We start from the raw sequence: 25,606 nt of genomic DNA, 5'->3' as shown, positions 1-25,606 counted from the left end.
ACAAACACTATCTACAAATTAAACACTTAGTAGTTTTTCAGAATCATGTCATCAGTTCTTTGGCTTAAACATAACGGTTTCCTTGTTTCTGGATTGAGTTATTATTTAAAATGTTGAAGAAAATTAAGTAAAACACCAGTCAACAAATTTTCAAAATCTTCATTCTTTGTCGTCAGTTATCTCACGTATATTGACGATTAGTGCAATATCAGAAGTCCAAAGTTCAGTCGAACGTGGCAGGAGCTGTATGAACGAATGAATGTCGCGTCTTGTAACTGAAAGAACCATGGCTGTAGTAGCTGATTGTAATAATCAAAATTTAATAAATTCACAGCAAAAATGGGCAAAAGATGATACAGACGGAATTCGCTTATCTCGATTAGTGCTAGAAAACCAACATAATAGTGATTCTATTCCGAGTAAAGAGAAAGACAAAAACCGATTCCGGACAGTTAATAAAAGTTCCGATCCTCTAGGTACGGCAGTGTCAAATCTGAAGGATTGTGCATTGAAAAGTGAAATATTTAGCGAAAAGACGTTGGAAAACCGACATGAATTGTACATCTCTGAACTCGAAGGCTCGGACGGTTTACTTACGACTGGACCAACTCTCAGGTAATATACAAATATACTGTAACTTGTAAGAAATATATCTATTTTATTAGTAAAATAATACATATTTTGTTCTACTTTCCTCAAAAGAAATGAGTTTGTTATCTGTTAATGTTTTATTACAAATAGGTTATACAAAGTGTATATACAATTTACCATAAATATATAAATGTTTTCAGAAAAACTTTGTTCACTGTAAATTGCCTCGTAATACTCTATGAAAAATAATATAGAAGTATGAAATTGTTATTTTTTGTTGTTGTTGCTTGAAGTTAAACACCAAATTACACAATGGGTTATATGTGCTCTGCCCACCAAGAGGATTAAAGCCCGGTTTCTAGCGTTTTAAGTCCGCATACATACTACTGTGCCATTGGTTGGCTGTTTTGTCGTTGTTTTTCTGTTACCATAGAATTTGTAATGCATAGTGGATATTATTGTTTAATAAAACAGCTCTTCTCTCATTTCCAAAGTTAAGATTTATTGATATGAATAAACCGGGAACTGAAACAAAAAAACATTAATTTTATCTAAATTCTAGAAACGTTTCAATATAATCTTTGTGGCAGCGTTTGATATGCGTTAATTAAAGTTATTAAAATGACACTAAATTTCACACCAGGTGAATATTTGACAACTAAACAATTTTTATCAATATCTAATATAAAAATCGCGTACTTTAGAATTAAATGACTTATTTCTTACATATTGTCTACACAAAATAAAATCTCGAATTTTACACATGAAGTATTCTTTTAAATCCTACTCTTTTCATAATAAAACATTTCTTTGTTCATTTAGTTCTTAATATTTTTAGATAAAAGTAATATGCTTAAACTTGCTGTTTGATCAGATGCATTTATTTTAATATCTGTTCTGTAACCTCACACCCTGTGGCTAAAACGGATTTTTGAAAAGAACAGATATTTTAATCAGTGCACTTTTTAATAATTGAGTTAATCTCAACTGAGTACGGTTCAAGCTATAATTACTCGTTTAAAATATATTTTTGCATACGTAATGGTGGTAACATCTATTAATTTAAATTATAGCAATTAAAGTAATTGTTTAGAATTACAGACCCTGGTTACAGAAATTTCAATACACAATGCTAAGTTTGTATAGTCTAGCATTCAGTGCTTTGGAGCACTCGAGAAACGTGAAATTAATGTCTGAATTGTAGTTGTAATCAAGTTTTGCCAAAGATTTCACACCGCAGAGAATCGAGCTATCCGCTCAAGAAGGAGACCTTGAGAGTTTCACATGTTATGTGGATAATCTGTGATTTCTTCATTGGAGAGCGTGACTTAGTGTGATGTTAATGTAGAATGCGAAGATTCTCATACACATGCTCATAATAAGGAGTTTTAATAAAAAATAAGGCACCAGCTACCTTCGAGCAACAGATGGAACTTACAATAAAAGGAACTGCAATTGAAAAAGCGCATGGTCTGTGCCGATGGTGTTTTGGCGTTTGGCCACACTTCTGAACCCGTTTCACACGAGTCAGTCTTAAAAATCTGATGTTTCTGATATTAGCTGTTTCAATACCAAAATAGCTAAATCAGACAATCTGCCAAATAAGTTCCTCATAGCCTTAACTGTAGTAGCATAAACTCATCCTTCTGAACGTGTCCCATTTTCAAGGTCCTTGAACTGCAGAGCTATGCTGCTAGAAAAACCACCAAGTTACCTGTTAATAGTTAAGAAAATGTTGGCACTATTATCATGACAACACTACTACTGATGTGTGTAATTACATTTAAACATTAAATACTTGGTTAGAAAGAAGATTGAAGTTCTACCTTAAATGTGGTTGCATACTTCAGAAGGAGCTGTGATTATAATTTCATGCAACAGTAAAGACAGCGGATGCAAATATATTTGTAGCATTCTCTATTTACCAGGAAGGAAAGGGAAAATGGCAGGAACTGTTGATATCTTGGTGAAAGGGTGACATGAGACATGATATTTTCACACAGGCAATTCTCTATATAGTTTAATAGCCAATTCTCTAAAAACTATATATAAAATTCCAAACCCAAAGGTCTTTCCCAATCTTGAGAAATTGTGGATGTTACATCTGTGAGCTCTACCAACTAATGTTTTTTATAAGTATGTTTAGTTATTTTCATTTTCATATTTTATTTCATCCAGAGTATGGTCAAATTTACCTGAATATGTATAGTTTAAATATTTACCTTATATTTAGTTTATTCATTCATAAGTCTGCTTTTATTTATTTAATTTCAGTATAGTTTGATTATTTTAAAGTGTCAGTTGACCTTTATTATATTATGTGAGAGAACAGGATGGCTTAAATAGATACCACATGTTCGTGTTCATCAGACTTATTTTTCTTTTCTTCTCGTAGAACGTTCCACTCATTAAATTTTAGAATTTTAATGCATATGTATACTAAATAATCATTAAACAAAAACAGAAAGCTTACACTAGTAAGAGCTTTTTGATACTCATGACTAAGATTTGTAATGGTTAAAATGGAATAGTAAGTGACAGATAGTCCTTGCATGCTCACTTACACAAAGTCCTTAAGCAGCTATATTTTGTTTTTGAAAAATATTATACAGCAAGCTATGCTTAAAAATGTTTAATATATGCAAATCTGCCCATCTGCAATATTCTGGCAACACTGCCCATTAATGATGGAGAACTAGGGCTATTATCACTGCAATCCAGAGAAGAATTATTGGACAAAAGGATATGCAGTTAGTATGTGATTACTTGTCATTAACATCATGCAATGGAAAAATGGCTAATATATATGTATCACAGATAATGAATATATCTCATTCAAATTGGAATAGCAGTATTCAGTAATGCAGTTATTACAACTCTTTTCTAAGACCTTTATTTCTACCAGCAAAGCCTTTGGTGGTGATATTTCTCTTGTCTTTGAGTTAAGATAGAATAGAAGTAGAGGGAGCATGTCTGACAGCTACTAATTAGCGATTAATACTTATTGAGTCAACAGTTAAGAGTTGTTGAGTCATGGGTAAGAGGTAGAGCAGGTCACTACATTATATAATGTTTCTGAAATGATTTGAAAATATTATTTTTCAAACATTCAGTTAAACTTTCTTGGGTAGCAAAACTGGTACAATGACCAGAAAAATTACAATGGAAAAATACCAGTTACACTATTTTCTTTTACTCTCTTATGTTTATTTTTACTGTGATATTGACAGCAGTAAACATTTTGACATGCAAAAGATAGTAACTGAAACTGTGACATATACTGGTCGTTTCATAAAATATCAAACATATGTTGCCGTTTCCTCAAATGTCTGGCTGTGTGAATTTTGATGTCTTGTGATGGGCAATACAGTTATTATGATCTAGATTATGGGAATTGCATTGGAAAATTTTGGATCCAGATGAGTTGTAACTGAATTATTTAACTCTTCTGCTAAATATTGTGTTTTATTGTTTGTAGATGGCAACACAGTAGCAGATAGTGTCGTTAAAGATGTTGGCAATCCTAGGTAATGGTAAATGTTATTTAGTGTGGATTATATATGTCTGATTGGACAGTTGTTGTATGAAAGTTATATACATAAATTGTATATATATGATGTTAGTGGATACATGCTTATTACAATATGCATATATTACATCACGTATTTGTTAGTTGCATTATAAACATATATATATTTGTATGAAATGAGATTAAAATCATCAGAATATATGAACATATTAGGCAAGAATTCATTTTTACCTTTTTCAAACTGACAGAATTTATTTGTATTTAAGCTCAAAGCTACACATAAAGTTATTTGTTTTCTGCCCATTACGGGTATCGAAACACACATGCTGGTGGTGTCTTTCTCATGCAAAATCATAGCGTTATGTTTTCTATGGCATAACATCTATAGAAGTGCTTATATATGTAAAAACGGCTCGTTTGGGTTGAGAAAAATTTTTAGTAGATCATCCGCGGGTATGTGGAAAAGAGGTGGAACTTGCCTCCCTTGGGAAGTAAGAAACATAATTATTTCTTTAGTCGGTCAGTATGTATATACCAATTTTTTATTCAATTCAAAATGTCACACTACTTTGCCCTATCTCCTTCAAGAACATTCATGTGGACACCCATGTCAACTGGGAACGTTTTATATGAACATGGACAAAAGTTCAAGAACAACAGGTAAAATGCTGCGTTTTTTTTTGTGTAGGGTGCCTTCATTTCGTATGTAAGTTAGTCTCCAAAACATAGAAACCGTACGTTTCTCAGTTTAGATTATCTATTCAGAATAAAGATTAGAAGATGATATACAAGTTTCCAAAGCACTGGTTATCTTAAACAACTCAGTAAACAGTTAACTATTGAAGTTTTCTCTTATATCAAATGTCGATCACATATTGTGCTCCAAAATATGTTCTCCATTCTTCAGTTAATTTGTCAGTAATTGTTTCAGAACCACCGTGTTAGACAGACAGTGAAGTAGTTTATTACTATTTATATGGGTTATTTTCTATAATGGAGAACCTATGCCTCAGTGATAGTTTTCACCAGTAAATACTTTTTCTGTTAGCTGCACATGTATGCTGTATATCTGAGGGAATATCTCTCTATCTGTGTACCATATCCAAACAGGACGTTGATGACCACAGCCTTCAACAGGTTTCTTTTCTTCTACAAGCATAAACAATTTTTATTCATTTAGATTCTTGACACAATGCATTTTATATCTCCCACAGTGTCTCCATCTTTCAATCTTTCTAAATACATAGAAACTTTCAATATAAGCCTTTTTTTTTTAAAAAAAAGGTATTTGTAGATATAGTGCTAGACATTTTTTGATGTTTTTTATTTTTGTATATCATGTAATCCTTAGATAAACTCAACTCTTAGAGATTTGAAATCACTAGGTGCATTTATAGTCAAGAAGCATACTTGCTGTAATAGTATATGGCACTCTCTCTCCTCCTACCTCCAGTTGTTTAAAAAAAGTTGCATGCTTCTCTACTACTTTCACCATTTTACTGTCTGCAATAGTCACGTAAACTTTTAGCATGATAAGTATCATCCAAGCTCGACCTTGGTCCATTTAGTCTTCTTTGTATAGGGCAACCATTCATTAATAGATTCATCACTAAATGTGTAGTTTATTATCATGGCTGTTTCAAACCACATTATGTCAAAAATCTGGATACTTTAAAAACAGTCAAGTTCTTATTTGTCAGATATTCCTTTTACATGTCCATGCTACAATGTTATATTCTAAAACACTACTGCAACATTGTTATCTCAAGTGCTTGTATACCTTCATAAGTCATTTAGTGACTAATACATTTTTTACCATATAAAAGGGAACCAAAATGCTCTACAAATACTAATACTCTTATATATTTGATTATTTTTTATACACGTTCATGCGCTGTTCTATACTTGTCACATAACAGTTCCAGTTCTAGTGTTATTATTCCACTGTTCTATCGAAATCCAGGATGGACAAAAGATATTTTTTATAAGCTAATACTCATGTGTCAACCAACTTTAACAATTTTACATATTCATAATTCATCAACCAATCTAAAATAAAATTCAACCTTAGTTTATACTGAAATTAGTGCTACCCTAGTAAAGAAAAAAAGGTAGCATCTGTAATATGATGACAAACAATGAGGAGGTTTCTGACCATCTTTTTGTTCATATGTTTTTGTGCACGTGCAAGCATTAGATAAGTGAATTTTATGTCTATTTAGAAATTTCACGATTCGAAGTTGGAAGATTTATTACATGCCGACTCATACTTAAATTTTAAATTGAGGTTAAAGGGTTAAAATAAGTAAGCCCGAAGATAGGCTTGAAATAAATGAAAAGGGTGTTCAGTGAGTTGTCACTGTTATTTTACTCGTTCATTTAATTTTCCATTAGTTTGATCATTTTGGCACCCACTTTTTGAAGTACCTTAGTTCTTAGTCTTTCCACAGCATGGCATGAATAAGAAATAAACACAATTTTGAATGTGTTCGTTAGACTTGTATGCCTGTTTCACCCTCTATCTTGTTCAAACAGTAATCCGTCCATCAAATTCTTGAACCTTAAACAGAACACTACTTCAGCGTAAACCAAGTGTTATATAAAAATAGGTAAGAGTATAAGACACAAAATTTAGTGAAAATTATTTATGCACTCATTTTAAATGCTTAATAGTAAAATATTTAAGACGGTTTTAAACCATAATCAATCCACCGTTTGCAAAACCTATTGGTTGAATTTTGGAGAAAACGACATGCAAGTTTTGATCAATAAAATACATTACTAGATAGCTAATTTTATTTTATTTGTCAAATATGCATAAAATTATTTAAATATTTTGTACATTCATAATGATGACGAATACCACAGCGGAACCTAAAGGAACCCCCTAAATTTGAAGATACTTCTATCATGGTAGAACAAGACATAACCAATTTTTAATAACCTTAATATCTATCATTTACGAAATGTACACAGTTTTACGAAAATATTTTACCTTGTTTTAAGTGTTTCTATGGTAACCGCATTTAATCAGGTGACTTTGAAAAGTATTTACAAAAAAAGACATATCTTTGTGATTTAACTACGCAAATGTATGTTTCTGATTTTGAAATTGCAGATTTAGTCTGCATCTTTACAAAATACTAATTGTAAAACACTTGCTGTTAAAAGTGTTCTGTGAATTACTTGAGTAAGATCGTAAGTAAAATTAAACAACAACCTTTTTGTTTTACACAATACAAAATTATTTGAGCGTAATCTACACTTCTAAATCCACTCTAGATGATTCGACGTGTAATTGAAATGTTCTCATAAACTTTTTATACGTCCTGTTTAGTCATTTGATGTCTTATTTTACATGTTTATTACACTTCGAACATCGCTTGCACTTTTCCATTATCCTTGTGAAAACTAAAGTTGTGGTGATACAGCGATACGATTATATCGATACATCGTCCAATACAATACCACTCATGTATTTTCACGAAATTTAGCAAGTTTTCTGTAAACATTATTAGTCTTTTGTAAAGAAAAGTTAGAGTTCCTAATAAAGTATTTTTGCTAAAAGCTAATGACTCATTAAAAGAAAATGGAAATGGAGTATTTAATTTCTTCATTTATTTTATCAAAAATATTACATGTAAAGTAACATAAATTAACAATAACAAAATAGAGAGATAACAACTTTTTTATTTTAGTTCTCTTACCAGCTACCATTTAGTTGATTAAACCTAATAATTTGAAAAACACTGTAAAGTGTGAAGCACTTGAATAAGACAGTGTTAATCCGGCAGATAATAAATTACAGGCAAAATTGTCAAACTTTAAAACCGTTGGTAAAATACGCATCGTATTGCGGCATCAATATCTAGCTATGCATCATAGTGACTACTGTAATGAGATACTAACCTTTAATTAAAAAAAACAAAATAAATGCAATTAGAAACCATTTACGAACTACTTTCGATCACGACTCAAATGTCAAAAAAAGCTCAAAGATAACAACATAGTGCCAACGTGGCAGTTCAAACCGAAAAACCAAAATCAAAGCTTCTATAAGTAATAGTATTTTTGAATCGAAACAAACACACAAACAAGATCACCTTCATTAAATGAAATAAACAATTTTTAATTGTTACTGTAACAAAAATTAACAGTGATATCACCCAGGGGCGTAGATTTTTTACACCTGAGGGGGGATGATTTTTGCAACCACTTATGTGGACTGTTCACTTTGCAAATTGGTAATCTCTGATTACGTGAACCTGAAAGTTGTAAACTTTTCTCATTGTTGCCATGATACTTCAAGGTTTCCATGTAGGTTTGTATAAGTGAGGTGTTGTGAACAGTTTTCAAAATGTTAACAGAATAAAGACAAATGTGTCGCAAATTAACTGCCACATGAATTTATTCCTGCACACTGCACAGTATAAAAGATTACTAATAACTTTCATTGCATGAATTACGTTTTCAAATATTAATAAAATTAGTAATTACCCTTGATAAGTTTATATCTACTGAAAAACTGTTCATGTTGTTTGATAAAAATAATTAAAATGTCTTTGCGAACTCTTGAAAATTACACATCAGTACAATGTAGCACATAATTATTCATATTTTAAATGAAGTAAGATTCATTTAGTCCTCTAGTCTACATGTTCCCAAACGCAGACCTCCTTTGTGATGATATGTTTATGAATTCTTTCATAAGCTCTTCTATATTTATCTTGTCGACCTCATCTTTGTGAGTGTGACAAACTGCCACATGGTTGAGGCGACACTGAGACTTAGTTAACCATAATACAGAAAAGCTGCGTTCACATTCGCAGCTGGATACTGGACATACAGGCAAAATTTTCATGAGAAGAAACACTTCACTAAACATCTGCTAGCTTATTTCATGCATTTTACAGTAAGCATCCTTCGCACCTTTCAGAGATACTGTTTTTGTTGTTCCTTTGAACATGGGCAACTGAAACTCGAACTTTTGTGCAGAGATTTCTGGATAGAAGTTTATAACCGAGTTGTTACTCTTGCCAGAAGCGATCATGTTTTCAAGTTCAAGATATTATCTCAAGTTATTGTTGTCTGCATTTAATCTAGTGGTCAGATGTTTTATAACTGTGTCCACAAATTCAAAATATTGGCTTCTGTAGTAATCTCTAGCTGTTGCAGAATGGTGTGCTGAGCCATCACCTGTGATCTTTCTAGGGGTCTGCGAATGCGTGGTAGTTCAATAGGCACCAGATCTAGGGAAGTTACCTTTTTCTCAGCTTCATCAAATATCTTGTTGTAATTTTCCTCTGTTTGCAATGCCCGCAATTGCTCAATTGTCATTGCAGATGCTTCAATCATGCCAGATACTGTCGCTGATTTTGCTTGGAATGCACGGTTTATTCAGTAATGTCGAGAAAACCCACTTGTAGAGAAATATATATGTAAAAAGGGCTCGTTTAGGTTGAAAAAATATTTTACGTAGAGGAGCGAACAACGACCTTCTTCAGTTATCGTCAGGTTCACAAAGAAAGAAAGAGGTAATTGACCGGAAGCTGACCACATGTTTGAAAGGGATTGTGCAACTGAGTGTCGGAATGTAGAGGACGTGCTTAGATGTTTGTATATATAATTTTATATTATTTATTTTATTATTATTATTTATTATATTATTTTTAATATAGGTATAAAGGTGTTCCTTTGTATTGGTTTATTTTGAGCTTGAGTTGTTGTATAAGTAAGGCTTCTTTAATTTTGCGTTTGTTTCTTTATTTAGTATTTGAGTGTTTTCTATGGTTATGTTGTGTTTATTTGACTTGCAATGTTCGAAAACGTGTGAATGTGACTTTTTATGTTTTTTGAATCTGGTTTCCATTTTTCTACTTGTTCTCCAATATAGAAGTCGTGGCGGTTATCACATTGTATTTTATAAATAATGTTGGTGTGGTGTTTGTCAGTGTAATTTTTACATATTATGGACCTCAGTTTTCTGCCTGGTTTTTGAATAAATATAGTATTAACTGGAATGTAATTTTTTGTTACTAGTTTTTGCCAAATGTTGGTTATTTTTCTGCTGATGTCGGGAATATATGGTTAGCAGCAGTATATGGTTTCATGATCTTTTAATTCATGGGATATATTTATTTTTGTTAGTTGATTTTGCTTTTTGTCTAGGTGTGTGCATATAATGTTTTTTACGGTTTGTGGAGGAAACTTATTGATGTCGATGAAGTATTGTTTTATTTTGTCTAATTCGTCGTTAATTTTATGTGGTGAGCATAGTTTTATGGCTGTGTTTATTTGGTTTCTTAGTATGTTGAGTTTTTGTTTTGTTTCATGTGCTGAGTCCCAAGGAATGTATAGTCCAGTATGGGTGATTTTTCGGTGGATTTCTGTTTTAAATTGTGTATCAGTTCTTGTAATTTTGAGGTTAAAAAATGATATTTGATTGCTTTCTTCGTATTCACATGTGAAGTTAATGTTGGGATGTATAGCGTTAATGTGATTGAAAAAATTAAGTGTGTGTTCTGCAGATGTGAATCCCGCAACCGTGTCATCTACATACTCGTATCTGTACCAGTATAGTGGTAGATGTAATGCTGTGTTAATTGCTTGTGTTTCAAGCTAAGGAAAGTATGGCGTTCGACAATAAAACCGGCTAGACATGCATAAGAACAAATGCCGTAGGAAAACCGTACAATATACACATAAGATTGATGCAGCTACAAGCTACAAATGGCCTGCCAGATCTAGATCACAGGAATTTACGCTTGGGAGTAATGTTTTCGAATTTCATGCTCTGTTCAATCTGTAGTGATGAAAATTTTACTTAATTTTACACTGCGTACAAGACGTAGGTAGATCCTGTGATAGTGCTTGCAAGCCTCGCATGCATACTTAGGTCTACTGACTGATACTTACGAACTATCGCTTAGATCGAAAAGCTTAGAAGCACGCATATACAAAGATGTACATTTCGGCTACTGAAAAAGCCTACATCTAGACCTGATTATGTAATTCGATTGGTAAGAACACGAGAATCACAAGAACAAACACAGTCTGTAGGCCTGTGATGCAATAAACAATTCAACAGACCAAACTGTAGGGGGGTTGATTGTATGCACCATATCCCCACCTAAAATGAAGGGGGATTTATCCCCAATCCCCCCCAGGATCTACGCCCCTGATATCACCTAAAACGCATAAGTTACGAGAAGGATATGAGAAGAACAGATTTTGGACGATTGGCTCGCTTACGTTATTCACATGCGCATTATTGTCAAAGTGTCGTTTATCTTAGAAATGGTATTTTTGTAAACAGTTCGAAAGCGCTGGCTATTACCAATTTTCGTCATGAAAGTGTGTTTTAGTAGATGAAACATGATCACAATACAATAACTTGAATGAAAAATGTAGCATTTACAAAGTTTACCAAATCTAATCTTACACGCTATAATAAATGTTTTACGCTGGTAACGAATCACCAAAATCCATCGAATCGATTTATATTCCAGCTATTATACTCAAGAGTGGTTTTACTAGACACAAGGGAAATGCTCTAGCATTGCTTGGATTGTTGCTATTACTGAATATCACGACATCTACTCACATTTTGCTCTATTAATCTCTTTTGGCTTGTTCAATACATTCTCATTACTTTTATTAGATTTCATTACCTCCAAGGATTCAGAATATTTTTCGTATTATCATTTATCCAGCTTAGCTCATAATATACGTTTTGCACTGGATCACACGTTTTGTTATACAAACAGTTTCAGCAAATGGTAGATATTTGTTCTTAGTTTTAACGTTATACTTATGCTAATTCACTTAGTATTGGACCTGGCATGTCCTGGTAGTTTGAGTCTTTCCTCCGCTCTTGCTCACTCTTTCAGGTATCGAAGTGTTATAATATAACAGTCAAACTCACTATTCGTTGGTAAAAGAACAGCCCAAGAGTTGGCGCTGAGTGATTTTGACTAGCTGGTTTTCCTATAGTCTGTCACTCCAAAATTAGGAACGACTAGCAAATACAATCAACAAGTTACTTTGGCTGTCTTATGTATATGTTTCCACATTCAGAAATTATTTTTGTCAGTACTTGTTTGCTTCCATTATGTTGTTCACTTTAGTTTTACTCAATAACTGATTGATTTAACTTCTAGATTTACATGTATGCGAAAATTATTTGTTGTGCATTTAAAATGCTTTTTAACTAGATAAACCAAGTATAATTGAAAAAAATAAAACCTCCATTTCTTATAGTTTTACAGATATTTTTATCATATTACTGTTACTGCTATATGTTTCAAAAATGATATTTTATTATTTGATTCTTAGTTAGAACATACTTCTACTGCTTTATACACAAAAATAGAAAATTGACAGTTTTAAGATTTGTATGATACAGTTGTTAATACTGTGGCTTGATTACAGGGAAATGTAGAGGTAAATTGTAGTCTCTATCTTTTGTCCATTTTCTTAGTCATATTAGTTCATTTTTCAGGTTAATAACACATTTTATACTAAACCTTTTATCAAATTAACTAATAGTCTTTATAATTTCTAATTCTTAATATATTTTTAAATCAATCAGTAGAATTTCGAATTGGAACTTCCATGAATAAACTTTATCAAATGAAACAAGTAAATATTTTCATTCTTATTAAATATATTTTGTTGTATATTTATTCTTTTCTTTTAAAAGCCCAAGTTTGTAGAGATAGATTTAACTTCCTTGTATGATCATGTTGCTAAATTAGATACTTACAGACGGTTCCCCTCGGTGGAATCAGCAGATAGCCCAATGTGGCTTTGCTACAAGAAAAAGACACACACACACACATTAACTATCATTGATTTTATGAATCGTGAGAAATGTGTAAAATGTTGGAGGCATAAAATTTGTTGGTATTAGTATCTTATTTCCATGTGGTATTAAAGATACCATTGCAAATTTTTTTTTATAGTTGGATGGGTTCTTTCGAGTTATTTTGTAATAAAGCTAAATTCAGTCCCTGTAAAGATAACTTTACAGACTTTTTTTTTCCTTTTTGCTGGCCTGACGTCAAATACAAATTTGGAATGACGAGAAATGAATATAAATGGCTGACTAGACAAACATATTGCATATCATTATTTTTTTAGGAAAATTACCATTGAAATATTTCAATGGGCACATGCTTGTAAAATATAATTTAAACCACCTAAAAATTTCTTTGCACAATTACTGTAGAAATCTTATATAATTTTGTTTGTTTGTAAATGAGCACAAAGCTACACAATGGACTATCTGTAATGTTCCCACGACATGTATTGAAATTCGATGAACTTACTATTGAGCCATTAGGTGATAATCCTGTACAAAGCATACTGTCGTTTATACATAACTATCTATTTTACACATGCAAAGTAGATACAAATAAATCCTCTTAAGTTTGTTTGTTTTTTTGGAATTTCGAGCAAAGCTACACGATGACATTCTGCGCTAACAGTCCTTAATTTGGCAGTTGGAAGGCAGCTAATCGTAACCACCCACCGCCAACTCTTGGGCTACTCTTTTACCAACAAATAGTGGAATTGACCGTCACATTATAACGCCCCCAGGGCTGAAAGGGAGAGCATGTTTGGCGCGACGGAGATTCGTACCCGCGACCCTCAGATTACGAGTCGAAAGACTTAACCACCTGGCCATGTTGGGTCCTTAAAATATGTTGCACTTAGTTCTATCTTGAGAAAGCAAACTATACAGCATTGTATAGTATTGTATATTATACAGCATTGTATGAAGGAAGGCAGCTAGGCATCATCACCCACCACCAACTCTTGGGCTACTCTTTTACCAACGAATAGTGGGATTGACCGAACATTATAACGCACCCACGGCTGAAAGGAAGAATGTGTTTGGTGCGACCGGGATTCGAACTCGCGACCCTCGGATTATGAGTCGAACGCCTTAACACACTTGGCCATGCCGGGCCTAAAGCCGATCGTATTTATCCAATATCAAAGCAAAAACTTTAAATTAAATCCGTAATTATCAAATAGTGATTAAAAACAATTATAAATAAGTTGATATAATTTTTCAAGATATTTTCACAATATATTATTTCGATATTAATAACACGGGATAACAAGTTATCTGTTTTCTTTTTTCTAGACTTCTTACCTTAAACACTGAAAAGTTATGTAACACGAGAGTTAAGTGATGCGTGCGTGAATAGCGTATGTCTTACTGTATTGGGTCGATTTGATTATAAATTAGTGTTTGTTTCTTGAAATTCGCAAAAAATATTAGCTGGTTATATGTGCTTGCTTTAATTAATTTTGTTGCGACAGGCCAGAGTGAAGAAAGTTAAATGTCAACACAACTCACCTCCAACCCGTGAGTTACTATGATCGAATAGTGGGGTGTAACTGTCGCTCATAAATTGTACTTACGGTCCCTAAAGTCAAACACTTTAAATAGTGAGCCACACCGGGTCCTTCGTTAATTATGACTGGCACATCATAACGAAACAAATGTTGTCGGATCTAAACGTTCATTTTATGAATCATTCAGGAAGGGGAGATATTTAAAGTTGATAAATAGCCACAACAGAAAATTAAAGATATTGATATATTTGTCGATATGCTAACTTATACAACAAATATATGCCTGAATAATTAGAAACTAATCAGCTTCCAAAGCAACACTGAAATGAAAAAAAATAGTTTTAAATGGTTTCGAAAAACGTTCAAGTAATATAACTTAGAAATGCATTACTAGATTTATCACAGTTAATTAGTAAGTAATACTGTTATAAAATTACAATATATGCATGTATAGTGAACTACTGCTTTATACATTAAGGAACTAAATAAAATGTAGATACTAGGTGACTCAAACGTGGTAAACTCCGACATCATAGGTTAAAAAAACAAACAAAGAATGACAAGATGGCGGAATGTGATAAAGTAATAAGCGCATATCCAGAGCATGAACATTTATTGTATGAATTAGAAACGTCGGACACGAGCAGCGTAGGCCTTGTGCTTAGGTAATTATTCAATAATTATTCCGTTGTTATTTTAAGTATCATTTCATGCTAGTTTAATTTCTCCGAAACGATAGGAAAATAGGTAAAACATAAATAGAGCATTTTTTGAAGTTTGTTTAGTATTCTCAGTTATCGCTATTTGTCAGTGCTAATAACATTGTTATTACGAAATTGAATAGCCTTAAGGTTATTGCACGTTTGGGATAATGAGTAATACACTTATACCGAAAGGAAAAATTGATTACGGTTAATAACATAGAAGTTTCGTAATGTAACATGGTAAGCCATTTGACACTTAACAAACTACTGGTATCGTTTGACTGTTTTTTTGTTTTGTTTTTTAATTCAGTGTACATACGTATCTGCTATAACTTACAAAGCTACACTGCAGTATAATGATGCTTTCAAGTTTAAGTACTATAATTTATAAAGCTACTACATTTGATAAAAATCTAATTAAACTGCAAATTATTACATTATTTTTAACAGTGTATTGTTTATTAAAATTACCAACGTTAGCTAAATTGTACCTTCCATTTTGTTGCTTGAAGTTGATGATTAAATAGTACATTGCAGAAAGTATTAGTTATACTTTTATATGTTTTCCTGTTGATATCTTATTATTTCAGACTTCTTACCTTTTTATTGTGATATTGCAACTAGTAAAGGGTAAGGAAGAACTGGCAAGTGAAGCAAGATGAGAAAATATTTTGCTAAAAGTATTCATTGAGGGGTGGCATGTACCTCTTCAGTTGCCTTAGGTGCTTGTGGTTAATTACAGACTATTCTACAGATTTTATACTTTACAACACAAAGGACCTGGCATATTTATAAGTTATGACTAACATATGTATAGTAAGGTAATTTTCTAACTTACAAACATTGTTATATTAAGTATAAACAAAAATATGCATCACATTTAGTTTGTTTATTAGCTAACAGTTATTGAAAGTTATGATTAGTAACTTCATATGCATGTATGGAAACCGTGATTTTGAAAATAACTACAAAAAATGCTGCCCCTGTTTTTTGTTTTTGTTTGTTTAAGCTCTGTTCATTTAATTGGAATCAACATGTTAGAGTGCTGATGATATTTTATCAAAACAATGTAATCAACTGAAAAGATTTATCCTTAAGCTGCTCAGTGTAGGATGTGCTGTTTTGCATATTTGGCATACCTTGAATAAGTGATGTTATTTGCATAACTCTTTCAAACTAAAACTTTACACAATTAGTTGATTGTAAAATATATCAGTTTTGCCTATTAGACCAATTTTTTACAGGCTGATTCAGCACAGTGAGTTAAAATGCTGATTATGCATGATTCATATTCTGCATAATAAGTTAACATAGAGCCCAATCTGTTTATTAGGTAGAAGCTACATAACAGGACCTGATTTTGGTACAATATATTCTTCATAATGCATGGGAAGAAATGTATGTGCACTGTCATTTTGTATTATATATTCATTGCTTGCACACATCTTTTAATGTATTATGTAAAATGAATTCAGTATTAGATTGTTGCACCTCAGTTTACAGAATTGACCTCTTATGTATACTTGACCTTGTGTTAAATTGTAATACAAAATAAATCCATTATACCAAGTTAAACTGTGGTTTAATTACTTGCTCAAAATTGTTTTGTTATGTAGAATCAAATTGTATGGTAAACTCATTATAAAGAATATTTTAATTCATTATACAAATTGGATATCTTTTTAGTATGATCTGTTATCCAAAATATAAGTTGTGTAGATTTCTTTACTTCATAAAAAATATTATTATTTTACATGTGTTTGTTTAATGATACTTTTCAGGAAAATGGAGGAAGTATTAGAAAACTAGATTTTATAGGTTTGGTTGTAAACATTCATTGTAGGAACCAAAAGACATGTTTTAATAAAATATAATTTCCAGGACTTTACTAACCTGAAACATGTTTTAATTATGCTATGTAGGTTTTTTACTTCTCAAACATCAGTAATTTTATGTGTACTTAAATGTAACATTGGAAAAAATGGTTTCATGATACAGCTTTCTTTTTATGCTGGAACATGCAAGTGACTAGCAGTGTTTAATTATAATGTAATGTACTCTGGACCTGTATGGGATACTTATATACAGCGTTCATTAAAATGTATGTTATATATATATTTCCTGGTGTAGAGGTCAGGTGTTTCCTGTTGATTAAGCATCTTGGGTTCCATATGTTGTCCACTGCAAAGCTGTACCAAGTGATATCTTGTACAATACACTGGTGGCACACGCTTTTGCATTAAGCTGTGTAATTATTAATAGTTTCAGTTTATTACAAAAATAGTATTGTAGCCTTGAAGGAGTGTAACTTCTACCAATCCATATACATCTGTTTTTATCAGTTAGCATTATGTTTAATTCGGTGAGATCTGAAATTAATGAACCCTTGATGCCTGACATTGATCCAGTTTGTGAAGAAATTTTGTGAGTGTACCTGTTTTTATAAGCTCAGTTTAATGTAATTTTGTTAAAGTTAAGGAGTTTGAGAATTGAAGACAAATAAAAAAACAAAAAAACAAACAGTGATATGTATTGGACAGTCCTTGTGTTTTAAGAAAGCAGCTTTTTGATTTAGTAATTTTTCTATAACAATGTTTCTTAAATGTAGCATTTAAAACAGCATTTAAGAAGTTTTTTCAAAGTGAAAAATAGAAATGAATATGTTGCTCTACTTTTTAGAGTTTCTAATGTAATTATAATTACTTCTTTTTGACATGGTTGAGAATTTGTTACCATTTGGCAGATTTCAACTATTTCAATTGCCATATTTGCCACATACTTAACTTGTTCAAATTCAGTGATAAAATTATTGGATGAGAAAGATTGGATGGGGTTGTAATGAGGGAAACAGAATTCTAGTACTACTAGGCTTGATATGATCCAATATTGTTTTGTTTGTCCTGATATTTACATTAATATAAAATTTATATTTGAGGATCCCTTTAACAAAACTTCAAAATTGTACAAAGTCTTTATAAAAAGTCAGACAGTAAAGAAGGAACAGGATAGAGGTAGTTGTTTAAATCTTTTGCCATCAACCTTTTTGCCATCAAAAAGTGTTCTCTTTTTTGCCTGTTTGTTTAGAATTGTATAGAATAAATATCTTTCCTTCATCAGACATTATTTTTGTGTGAAATCAGATTCAGTGAAAGTTGGGGGGCAAGTATGTTACAGAATTCTCAAAATTGTTTTGAATAATTGCAAACTTTTAATTTCAAATGAAAACATTACATGTGATAGATTCTGAAATTGTGTTATACACAGCACATGTGAATGAAATCATGAAAATGTGGAATTTTAACATGAAATCAGGATTGAAAAAACCAACAATTTAATAGTGTAACATGAAATAATTAATTAATCAAGGTTAGCATTTCCAATTATTCTAACTACTATATTAATTAAAATATTTCCATTATAATATTTCATTATTATTTTAGATTAATTCAGTGTTAGAGATTATTTAAAATTAGTTTCAGGTTATTACTGAATTTGATTTTTCTCAACTATCCAAATCTTATAGAATGAGAATAATTTATTACTGAGCCAAGTGATTAGACAATTAGAAAATATATTCAACTGATTATCCAGCTGTGGTAGAATTTGATTGTGCAAGTATTTTTTCAATATTTAATGATAAGTTTATACATAATTGGTCTCATCATTGTGATTAAAAACTGAAATACAGTTTTGATCATTTTTAAAATGAATTGAAGTGGCAAAAGCTAGTGGATACTGATCATACTAGTAATAAATATGTGAATATTTAGTGCCTCAAGACAACCTGGATATGCATCAGAGAGAGAATGTAGACCCCTGACCTTTATGGGCTGACCCATGATCTTCCAAAAAAAATGTTTTTGCTGTTTTCATTCTTGATTTGAGTAGATATTTTGCTTGATACTTCTTGAAAATACTTGTGAAGTACACCATACAAAAAAAGCTAAAGATCTTAGTAAAGTACTTGTAAAGATTTACAATATAAACCTATTATTCTTGCCCATTACATACTTTAACTGGCAAGTTTTATAAGATCTGACTTAGCATTTGTCATCTTGCTTTTCTTAAACAACTTTTGAATTTAAACACCAGCAAATCTTTGAAAGTTTACGTGAATATCAGTTTAATTACATTTATTATGTTTTAATAAAGATTATTTTACTTTTTTGTATTCATATGACAGTGTTTGTGTTACCATTCACTAAATTTTATATTTTTATACCTCTACTTTAGTGAAGAAGGAAAATGAAATGTTTGATAAATGCTTTTTATAATTATTTTTGTGTTATTATTCATAATTCAATTATGTTTTACCAAAAATGAATTGACACTAAACTTGATTATGGTATTTAGAAAAACACAATACTATTTGCATGAGGTGGTTGTGTGCTAGAAGATAACCTAAGAGAGCTTTGGGAAGGATTGTTACTAGGGGGTAGAAAAGCACATTATAATTCAAGGAAGCAAAAGTGAAAAAAGAGTGATTGTATTAGGAGAGGATGCATTGTAGTGAAAGCGTTAAATGTATAAATACAGGTTCAGTTAGCTTTGAGGTATCATTCTATTATATTTAAACCTTTGGCTACTTGAAATTGAGGAAGAGATGATCAATGGTTTACATGGTATGGTATGGAAGGGGTTCTCTCATTTACTGTATTTATAAAATTGTTTGTAGTAGGGAGCAGTGGAACACTAAGAATAAAATTTGCTTGCCAGTCAATGATATAGAGACTGTTATAGAACATATTTACTATTTAGTTGCTGGTTTTTGTATTTTGCATGTAAGAATAAATTATGATTGTAGTAGGTAATTTAGAAGAAGTTTACAAAGTATAAAGAACCCTTTCTGAGGTTAAGGGATAGAAACGGACATGTTATATGTGTGATTCCTTGGAGAGATGTGAAAGTTTTTGTACTGTTGCTTCTTTCTTTCTTTCTCCAAAGACTTTTTAATTAACTGCCATTCCTTCATTTCTTAGCAGACTGACTTAAAACTAGACATGGTTATACCTTAGCCTAGCATTTCCAAATCTTTTTAAAGATTTTATTCACACAAAAATAAAACAACCCAAAATTGTATATTTTGGGCTCCTGTGCAGTCTTATTTACAGCAGTCAAAAAGTTGGCACAGATGTAATTTTTTTCGTGCATCCAACATTGACATGCAAAAAAGGTGGATTTTCCCATGTTGGGTCCTTTTAGGGAGATCAGAGCTGAAGAAAAAGCAATTTTGAGGTTTCTGGTCAATTATTCAGTCATAATTTGGCCAGTATGCACAGGATTTTAGTACAAAGATACTTTTTTTTTTGGTCCTGCAAATTGACAAACAAAACATTTTTAGTAAGTTAAGGGATTGGGGGTCACAATACCATAAAAATGTGATTTTAGTTTATTGTTTTTTTTACAATTTCTCTGTCATGAATCAGTTTAATATACATGGGATATTACACAAAGATACTCTTTTAGAGGTCCCATACATATAGATACAAAAATTTGGATTTTCCAATTTTTGGTTATTGTAATGGTCAGAAGGTTAAATTAACTCATAATTTTAGAGGTTTTGGTCAATTGCTTAGCTATATTTTGACCAGTTTTTTTGGTATTTAGTACAAAGTTAATTTTTGCAGGTTTCAAACAAAGATATAAGATTTTGAAATTTTTTCTTTTCTGTAATTGTGTTAGCAAGAAAAGTACATATTAAAAGTTTTCATAAACTCTTCAGGTCAACCAATTTACATTGGAAAAATGTATATGTAGAAACGAGCCGTTACATTATGTAACAATAGCTCTTCATCTACAGGAAGGCTTTACAATATCCTTTCAGTTTCTTCCTCTGAGCACTTGCATTCAAAATAACTTCATTCTTTAAAAATAGTTAATTAAATATTTGAGATATGCAATTATTTCCTGCCGATTTAAATTTCATTTCAGGTTTTGTGGTTTAATGTGTTTTAAATTCACATAACAAACATGCCCTTTTATTTTTAACTTTTAATTACATAAAAAGCAATGGTTTTCCAATGTTCTGAATTCTCAAGTGATAGTAGATTCTGTTCCATCCTGTGATTGTGACAATGCTTCAAGTATGAGCTGTCTGTAGTTGCTGTTAGGGACACAATGTCTGTGTAAAATATGATATCCATTGTTTAACATGTTATGGATTTTTCGTCTCCAGTTTTAGTGTGATTTGGATGATCAAAAAGATTATTAGCTATTACTTTCATGAGTGTTTACTCTAGACACAACTTTATCTGTGTAGAAAAAGTCTCACCCTTCTACTCTCTTCCTTGATACGATTTTACATATTATCAGTAAACATAAAGTACTGATGTTTCAAAGAGTCATTCAATTCTTTAACATAAGTAATTAATAAAGTACGTAAAATACATTTGAGAAACTTGCTTGTTACACTTTGTCAGTCAAGAAAAAAAGTTATATTTGTAAAGTGATTTATGATTACTTTGTAGTTTGATACAAGATCACATTATATCTGCAAGTCAAGTAAATCATTATAGCACTAATATTCTTTTATAAAGTGAAAGGTTTTATTTTGCAGTTTTGGGTTAACATTGTACACTATAATTATTTGCTTTCTTCCCATTTAGTGAAATATTATGAATATTAACTTTTTATGGATGTGTAACTATCATGAAAAACATGCTTGTTGTAAAAATAAGTGTATTTGACATTTTATTTGATGCGGAGTAAGATTATTATCTGTAAACATTTTTATGTAAATGTTAATAGACTTTAATTACATGTTGGCATGTAGGGGTGCTCAACTTGTAACCTGAGGGTCATAGGTTCAAATCCCTGCCGCACCAAACATGCTTGCCATTTCAGCTTTGAGGGTCTAATAATGTGACAGTCAATCCCACTATTTGTTGGTAAAAGAGTAGCCCTAAGAGTTGGCAGTGGGTGATGATGACTAGCTGCCTTACCTTTAGTCATACATTGCTAAATTAAGGAATGGCTAGCACAGATAGCCCTCATGTAGCTTTGTGCAACATTAAAGAATAAACAAACAAAGTTCATGTTGTCAGTAGTGTTGAGTTTACTTACAACTGAACATGTGCATAAGTTACTTGCTTGTTTTTATTTAAATGAACTTGAGGTTGTTGTAGATATGTGAGGGTTGATCCTTAAGTGCAACCACATTTTTTTTAGTTGACTCACATACTCATTCCCTTTATCCATGATTCACCAACAAGTCTAAAGGCTTATAGTGCTAAAAACCTGGTAGATTGTGCTTAACAACAACAAAGACATCATCCTCCCTATAAGTATATAAACAAGTTTAAGTATATAAGTTTAAAACAAGTTTAAGAACTATTCTGGATTTTAGAAAAGTTCATATATTTTACATCACTGGACTCTTTTTTTTTTTTTTTAACTTAACAAGCAAAAGTTTGCTAATCGTGCATAATTATAAAAAACATAGCATTTAGAATTACTCTCTTTATTTCCATTTGTAGTTTAAAAACATTTATTTCTGTATAAACATTACAGAGCTATTTATGATGGAGATGAACACCAAAAGTTTATGGAAAAATTGGATGCCAGAATTAAAAACCATGATCGTGATATTGAACGCATGTGCAACTTTCATTACCAAGGTTTTATTGAATCAATTCGAGAGTTGCTCTTGGTACGGACACAAGCTCAAAAGCTGAAGGTGAGCTTAACTTCAACTTATTGGTTTTGATTTGTTATTTTTTTCAGTCTTACAGTAAATACTTTTCATTTGTTCCCTTTGTTGTTTTATCCCTCTCCAAATGTTGTATTTTGTAATTTGCAGATCTACATATCTGATAAGTGTATTAAAGTAATATACAACCCTTTTTTATATCTTCATTCACCTGTTTGTTTTCATGCAGTTATATTTTGATTCAGATAGTAAGTAATACAGAAAAACACTTATTTTTTAATATTTGTTTTTATAAATGTTTAAAGATAATTAAATCATAAATTTTAAACTTGAGTATTTTATACAGCTCATTTCACATAAGCTGTATAAAATACTCATTTCACATTCTTATTGCCTTTGTAAACAAAGTCAATTTTTCTTTTTCCAATGTATAATGCTATAAATGTATTCATTTGGGTTTTAACTTTATGAAATTTTTACATAACAAACATTTTTCAAAATGCTTAGAAATCATAATAAAATACTTACTTTTATTATGTTTTTAGTTCTTTCCAGCAAAATAAGTTACTACAATTGATATGCGACTCAAACAATTTGAATGTTCTTTATGCATTGTAAAACATACATCACTTTTCCTTGTGCATTCTTTTACCTTCCACCTGATTTACTGAACAAGCATAAACTCTTCCTTTCACCATAATATTTATTTCTTTGTTGACAGTGGTGCTGTTCACATAATGAATTCTTTTTTCTATGGTGAGTTCTGAAGTTTGTTCCTGTTTCACTCATTTCTTCTGCATCTTTAAATGAGTGAAGTTTGTGTTCTTTTCTTAAAGCCTTATTTCAGCATTTTCTCCCAGGTGTGTAGGGAATTCTTGAATACCACATTAAATGTATATTCTTATTTATAAATCTGTAAGCTGAGGTACTTGTGTTGTCTCTGGGTTATGTACTTTAAAAAAAAAAAAAGTGTCCATTTGCCCCTTTTTATTAATTTTTTAATGGACAGGCATTACTAATTCGACACTTTTCCATTCTTTTCTGCAGAAACTTGGAGTCCATCAGGGCTGTGTTTTGAGTGTTACACTTTTCAGTATAAAAATTAATGCCATCACTGAACAACTCCCTCTTACTGTTGCAAACAAGCTCTATGTTGATGACTTTAACATCTCGTGTCAATTATTGAACATGAGGTATATTGAGCGGCAGCTATTGACTGCCCTCAGTCGTTTATTGAAGTGGACAACAGCAACCAGTTTTAACTTCTCTCTCTCTCTAAAACTGTTTGTAGGCACTTTTGTTGCCTGAACTCCATATTAGTGAAGTTGTGCACCCTGAGACAAAGTCTATGGGGCTAATCTTTAACTGTAAGCTGACCATTACACTACACATCAAATATACAAGAGCACTGAACATTCTCTGTGTTCTCTCTTCCACCACTTGGGGAGTGGATTGATGTTCTATGCTAGAGATATATTGTGCTCTTATTCGATTGAAATTCGACTATGGATCACTGGTCTATGGCTCTGCCATGACCTTAGCCTTAAAGATGCTGGACCCTATTCATCATCAAAGACTTCAGCTCTGCACTGGATCTTTCTACACTTCCCCAGTTCAGAGCTTATACACAGTCTCATGAACTTTCCTTGCACCTCTGCAATTTGCAACTGTCTTTACTGTTTGCTTCAAAACTTTGATCCTTTCCAAAGCATCCCACCTAGAGTTGTGTTTTCCTTCCTCAGTGGGCCATGTTTTGTCAGAACAGATGATCTACCATTGCTCCTTTTGGCCTTTGCATCCAGGCACAGTTGAATGAATTGAGTCTCTTTACATAAAACTGCTGAGTCCACTAGTCATCTTATCCCACCATGGATTATTACCATCCCCAAATGTGACCTTTCTTTGAGTCATCTGAAGAATATACAAGAGCACTGAACATTCTGTGTTTTCTCTCTTCCACCACTTGGGGAGTGGATCGATGTTCTATGCTAGAGATATATTGTGCTCTTATTCGATTGAAATTCGACTATGGATCACTGGTCTATGGTATCATTTATCAGTAAAGTCTCCTTACATAACAATCCTAGGTATATTGCAATGATTTAATTACAAATGAATAGATATAATGCTGTTATTTTAAAATCTAGTATGAAATTTTCAGTACGAATTTTAACTTTATCACAAAAGGATATGCAGAATAAATGTAAGGATAACTACAAACATAACTTTTCAATGATTTTTTTTCCTTCATTTTATGGTATTGTATACTGAATTACACAAAATAGGATACGTCATATTCTTTAAAAAGATTATATAGTCATTAAGGCTTTTAATCACAAAATATTGTGAATGGTAAAGTCATTTATCTTCTAGAGTAAAAACTGCTCCATCAAACTAACTATAGTCAATTCAAACTTTTCACTCATTGAAATTTAGTGAACCAATATGATTCATGGCATTTTGTTAATGAAAGGCTGAAATGTCCATTTGGTTTATTGTCTTGGTAGAATGAAGTGAATGTAATTGATCAAGAACTTCAGTTTACTGTTCGAAGAGTAATACAAAAAGGAGAAGAACTTATTAAATACAGAAAAGTGCAGACACATATTGCTTCAGCTGTTGAAAGCCTCAGTTTGTGTCTTCCTGTCTTAGAAATGTATGGAAAACTTAGTCAGCATATGAAAGAGAAAAGGTATGTTGTTGTTTTATTTTACTCTGGAACCTTTGATGAATGATTTTTCAATAAAAATAAATTTATCAGTCATA

General features: G+C 31.6%; 1 protein-coding gene across 8 annotated transcripts in view; it reads left to right on the top strand.

Moving 5' to 3' along the window:
* Positions 1-235: 235 nt before the first annotated feature.
* Positions 236-25,606, top strand: part of Sec15 (exocyst complex component Sec15) — a 115,071-nt gene continuing 89,700 nt past the window's right edge. For 6 of the 8 annotated variants that reach the window (XR_013015672.1, XR_013015671.1, XM_076460942.1 and 3 more), the window contains exons 1-3: positions 236-615; positions 22,702-22,867; positions 25,348-25,532. Coding sequence is in view for 6 of the 8 variants with exons in the window: in XM_076460942.1 (XP_076317057.1) it covers positions 260-615; positions 22,702-22,867; positions 25,348-25,532 (707 nt within the window). In the remaining 2 variants the exon portion in view is untranslated. Of the gene's footprint in view, positions 616-15,000; positions 15,154-17,367; positions 17,617-22,701; positions 22,868-25,347; positions 25,533-25,606 lie in introns of those variants that run through there. The other 2 variants (XM_076460946.1, XM_076460947.1) reach the window with 2 other exon arrangements.

Source organism: Tachypleus tridentatus, chromosome 10 (assembly GCF_004210375.1).
Source record: "Tachypleus tridentatus isolate NWPU-2018 chromosome 10, ASM421037v1, whole genome shotgun sequence".
In the NCBI taxonomy this organism is placed as follows: domain Eukaryota; kingdom Metazoa; phylum Arthropoda; class Merostomata; order Xiphosura; family Limulidae; genus Tachypleus; species Tachypleus tridentatus.
Note: the sequence above shows the minus strand (reverse complement) of the source record. Positions and strands in the feature narration are given on the sequence as shown.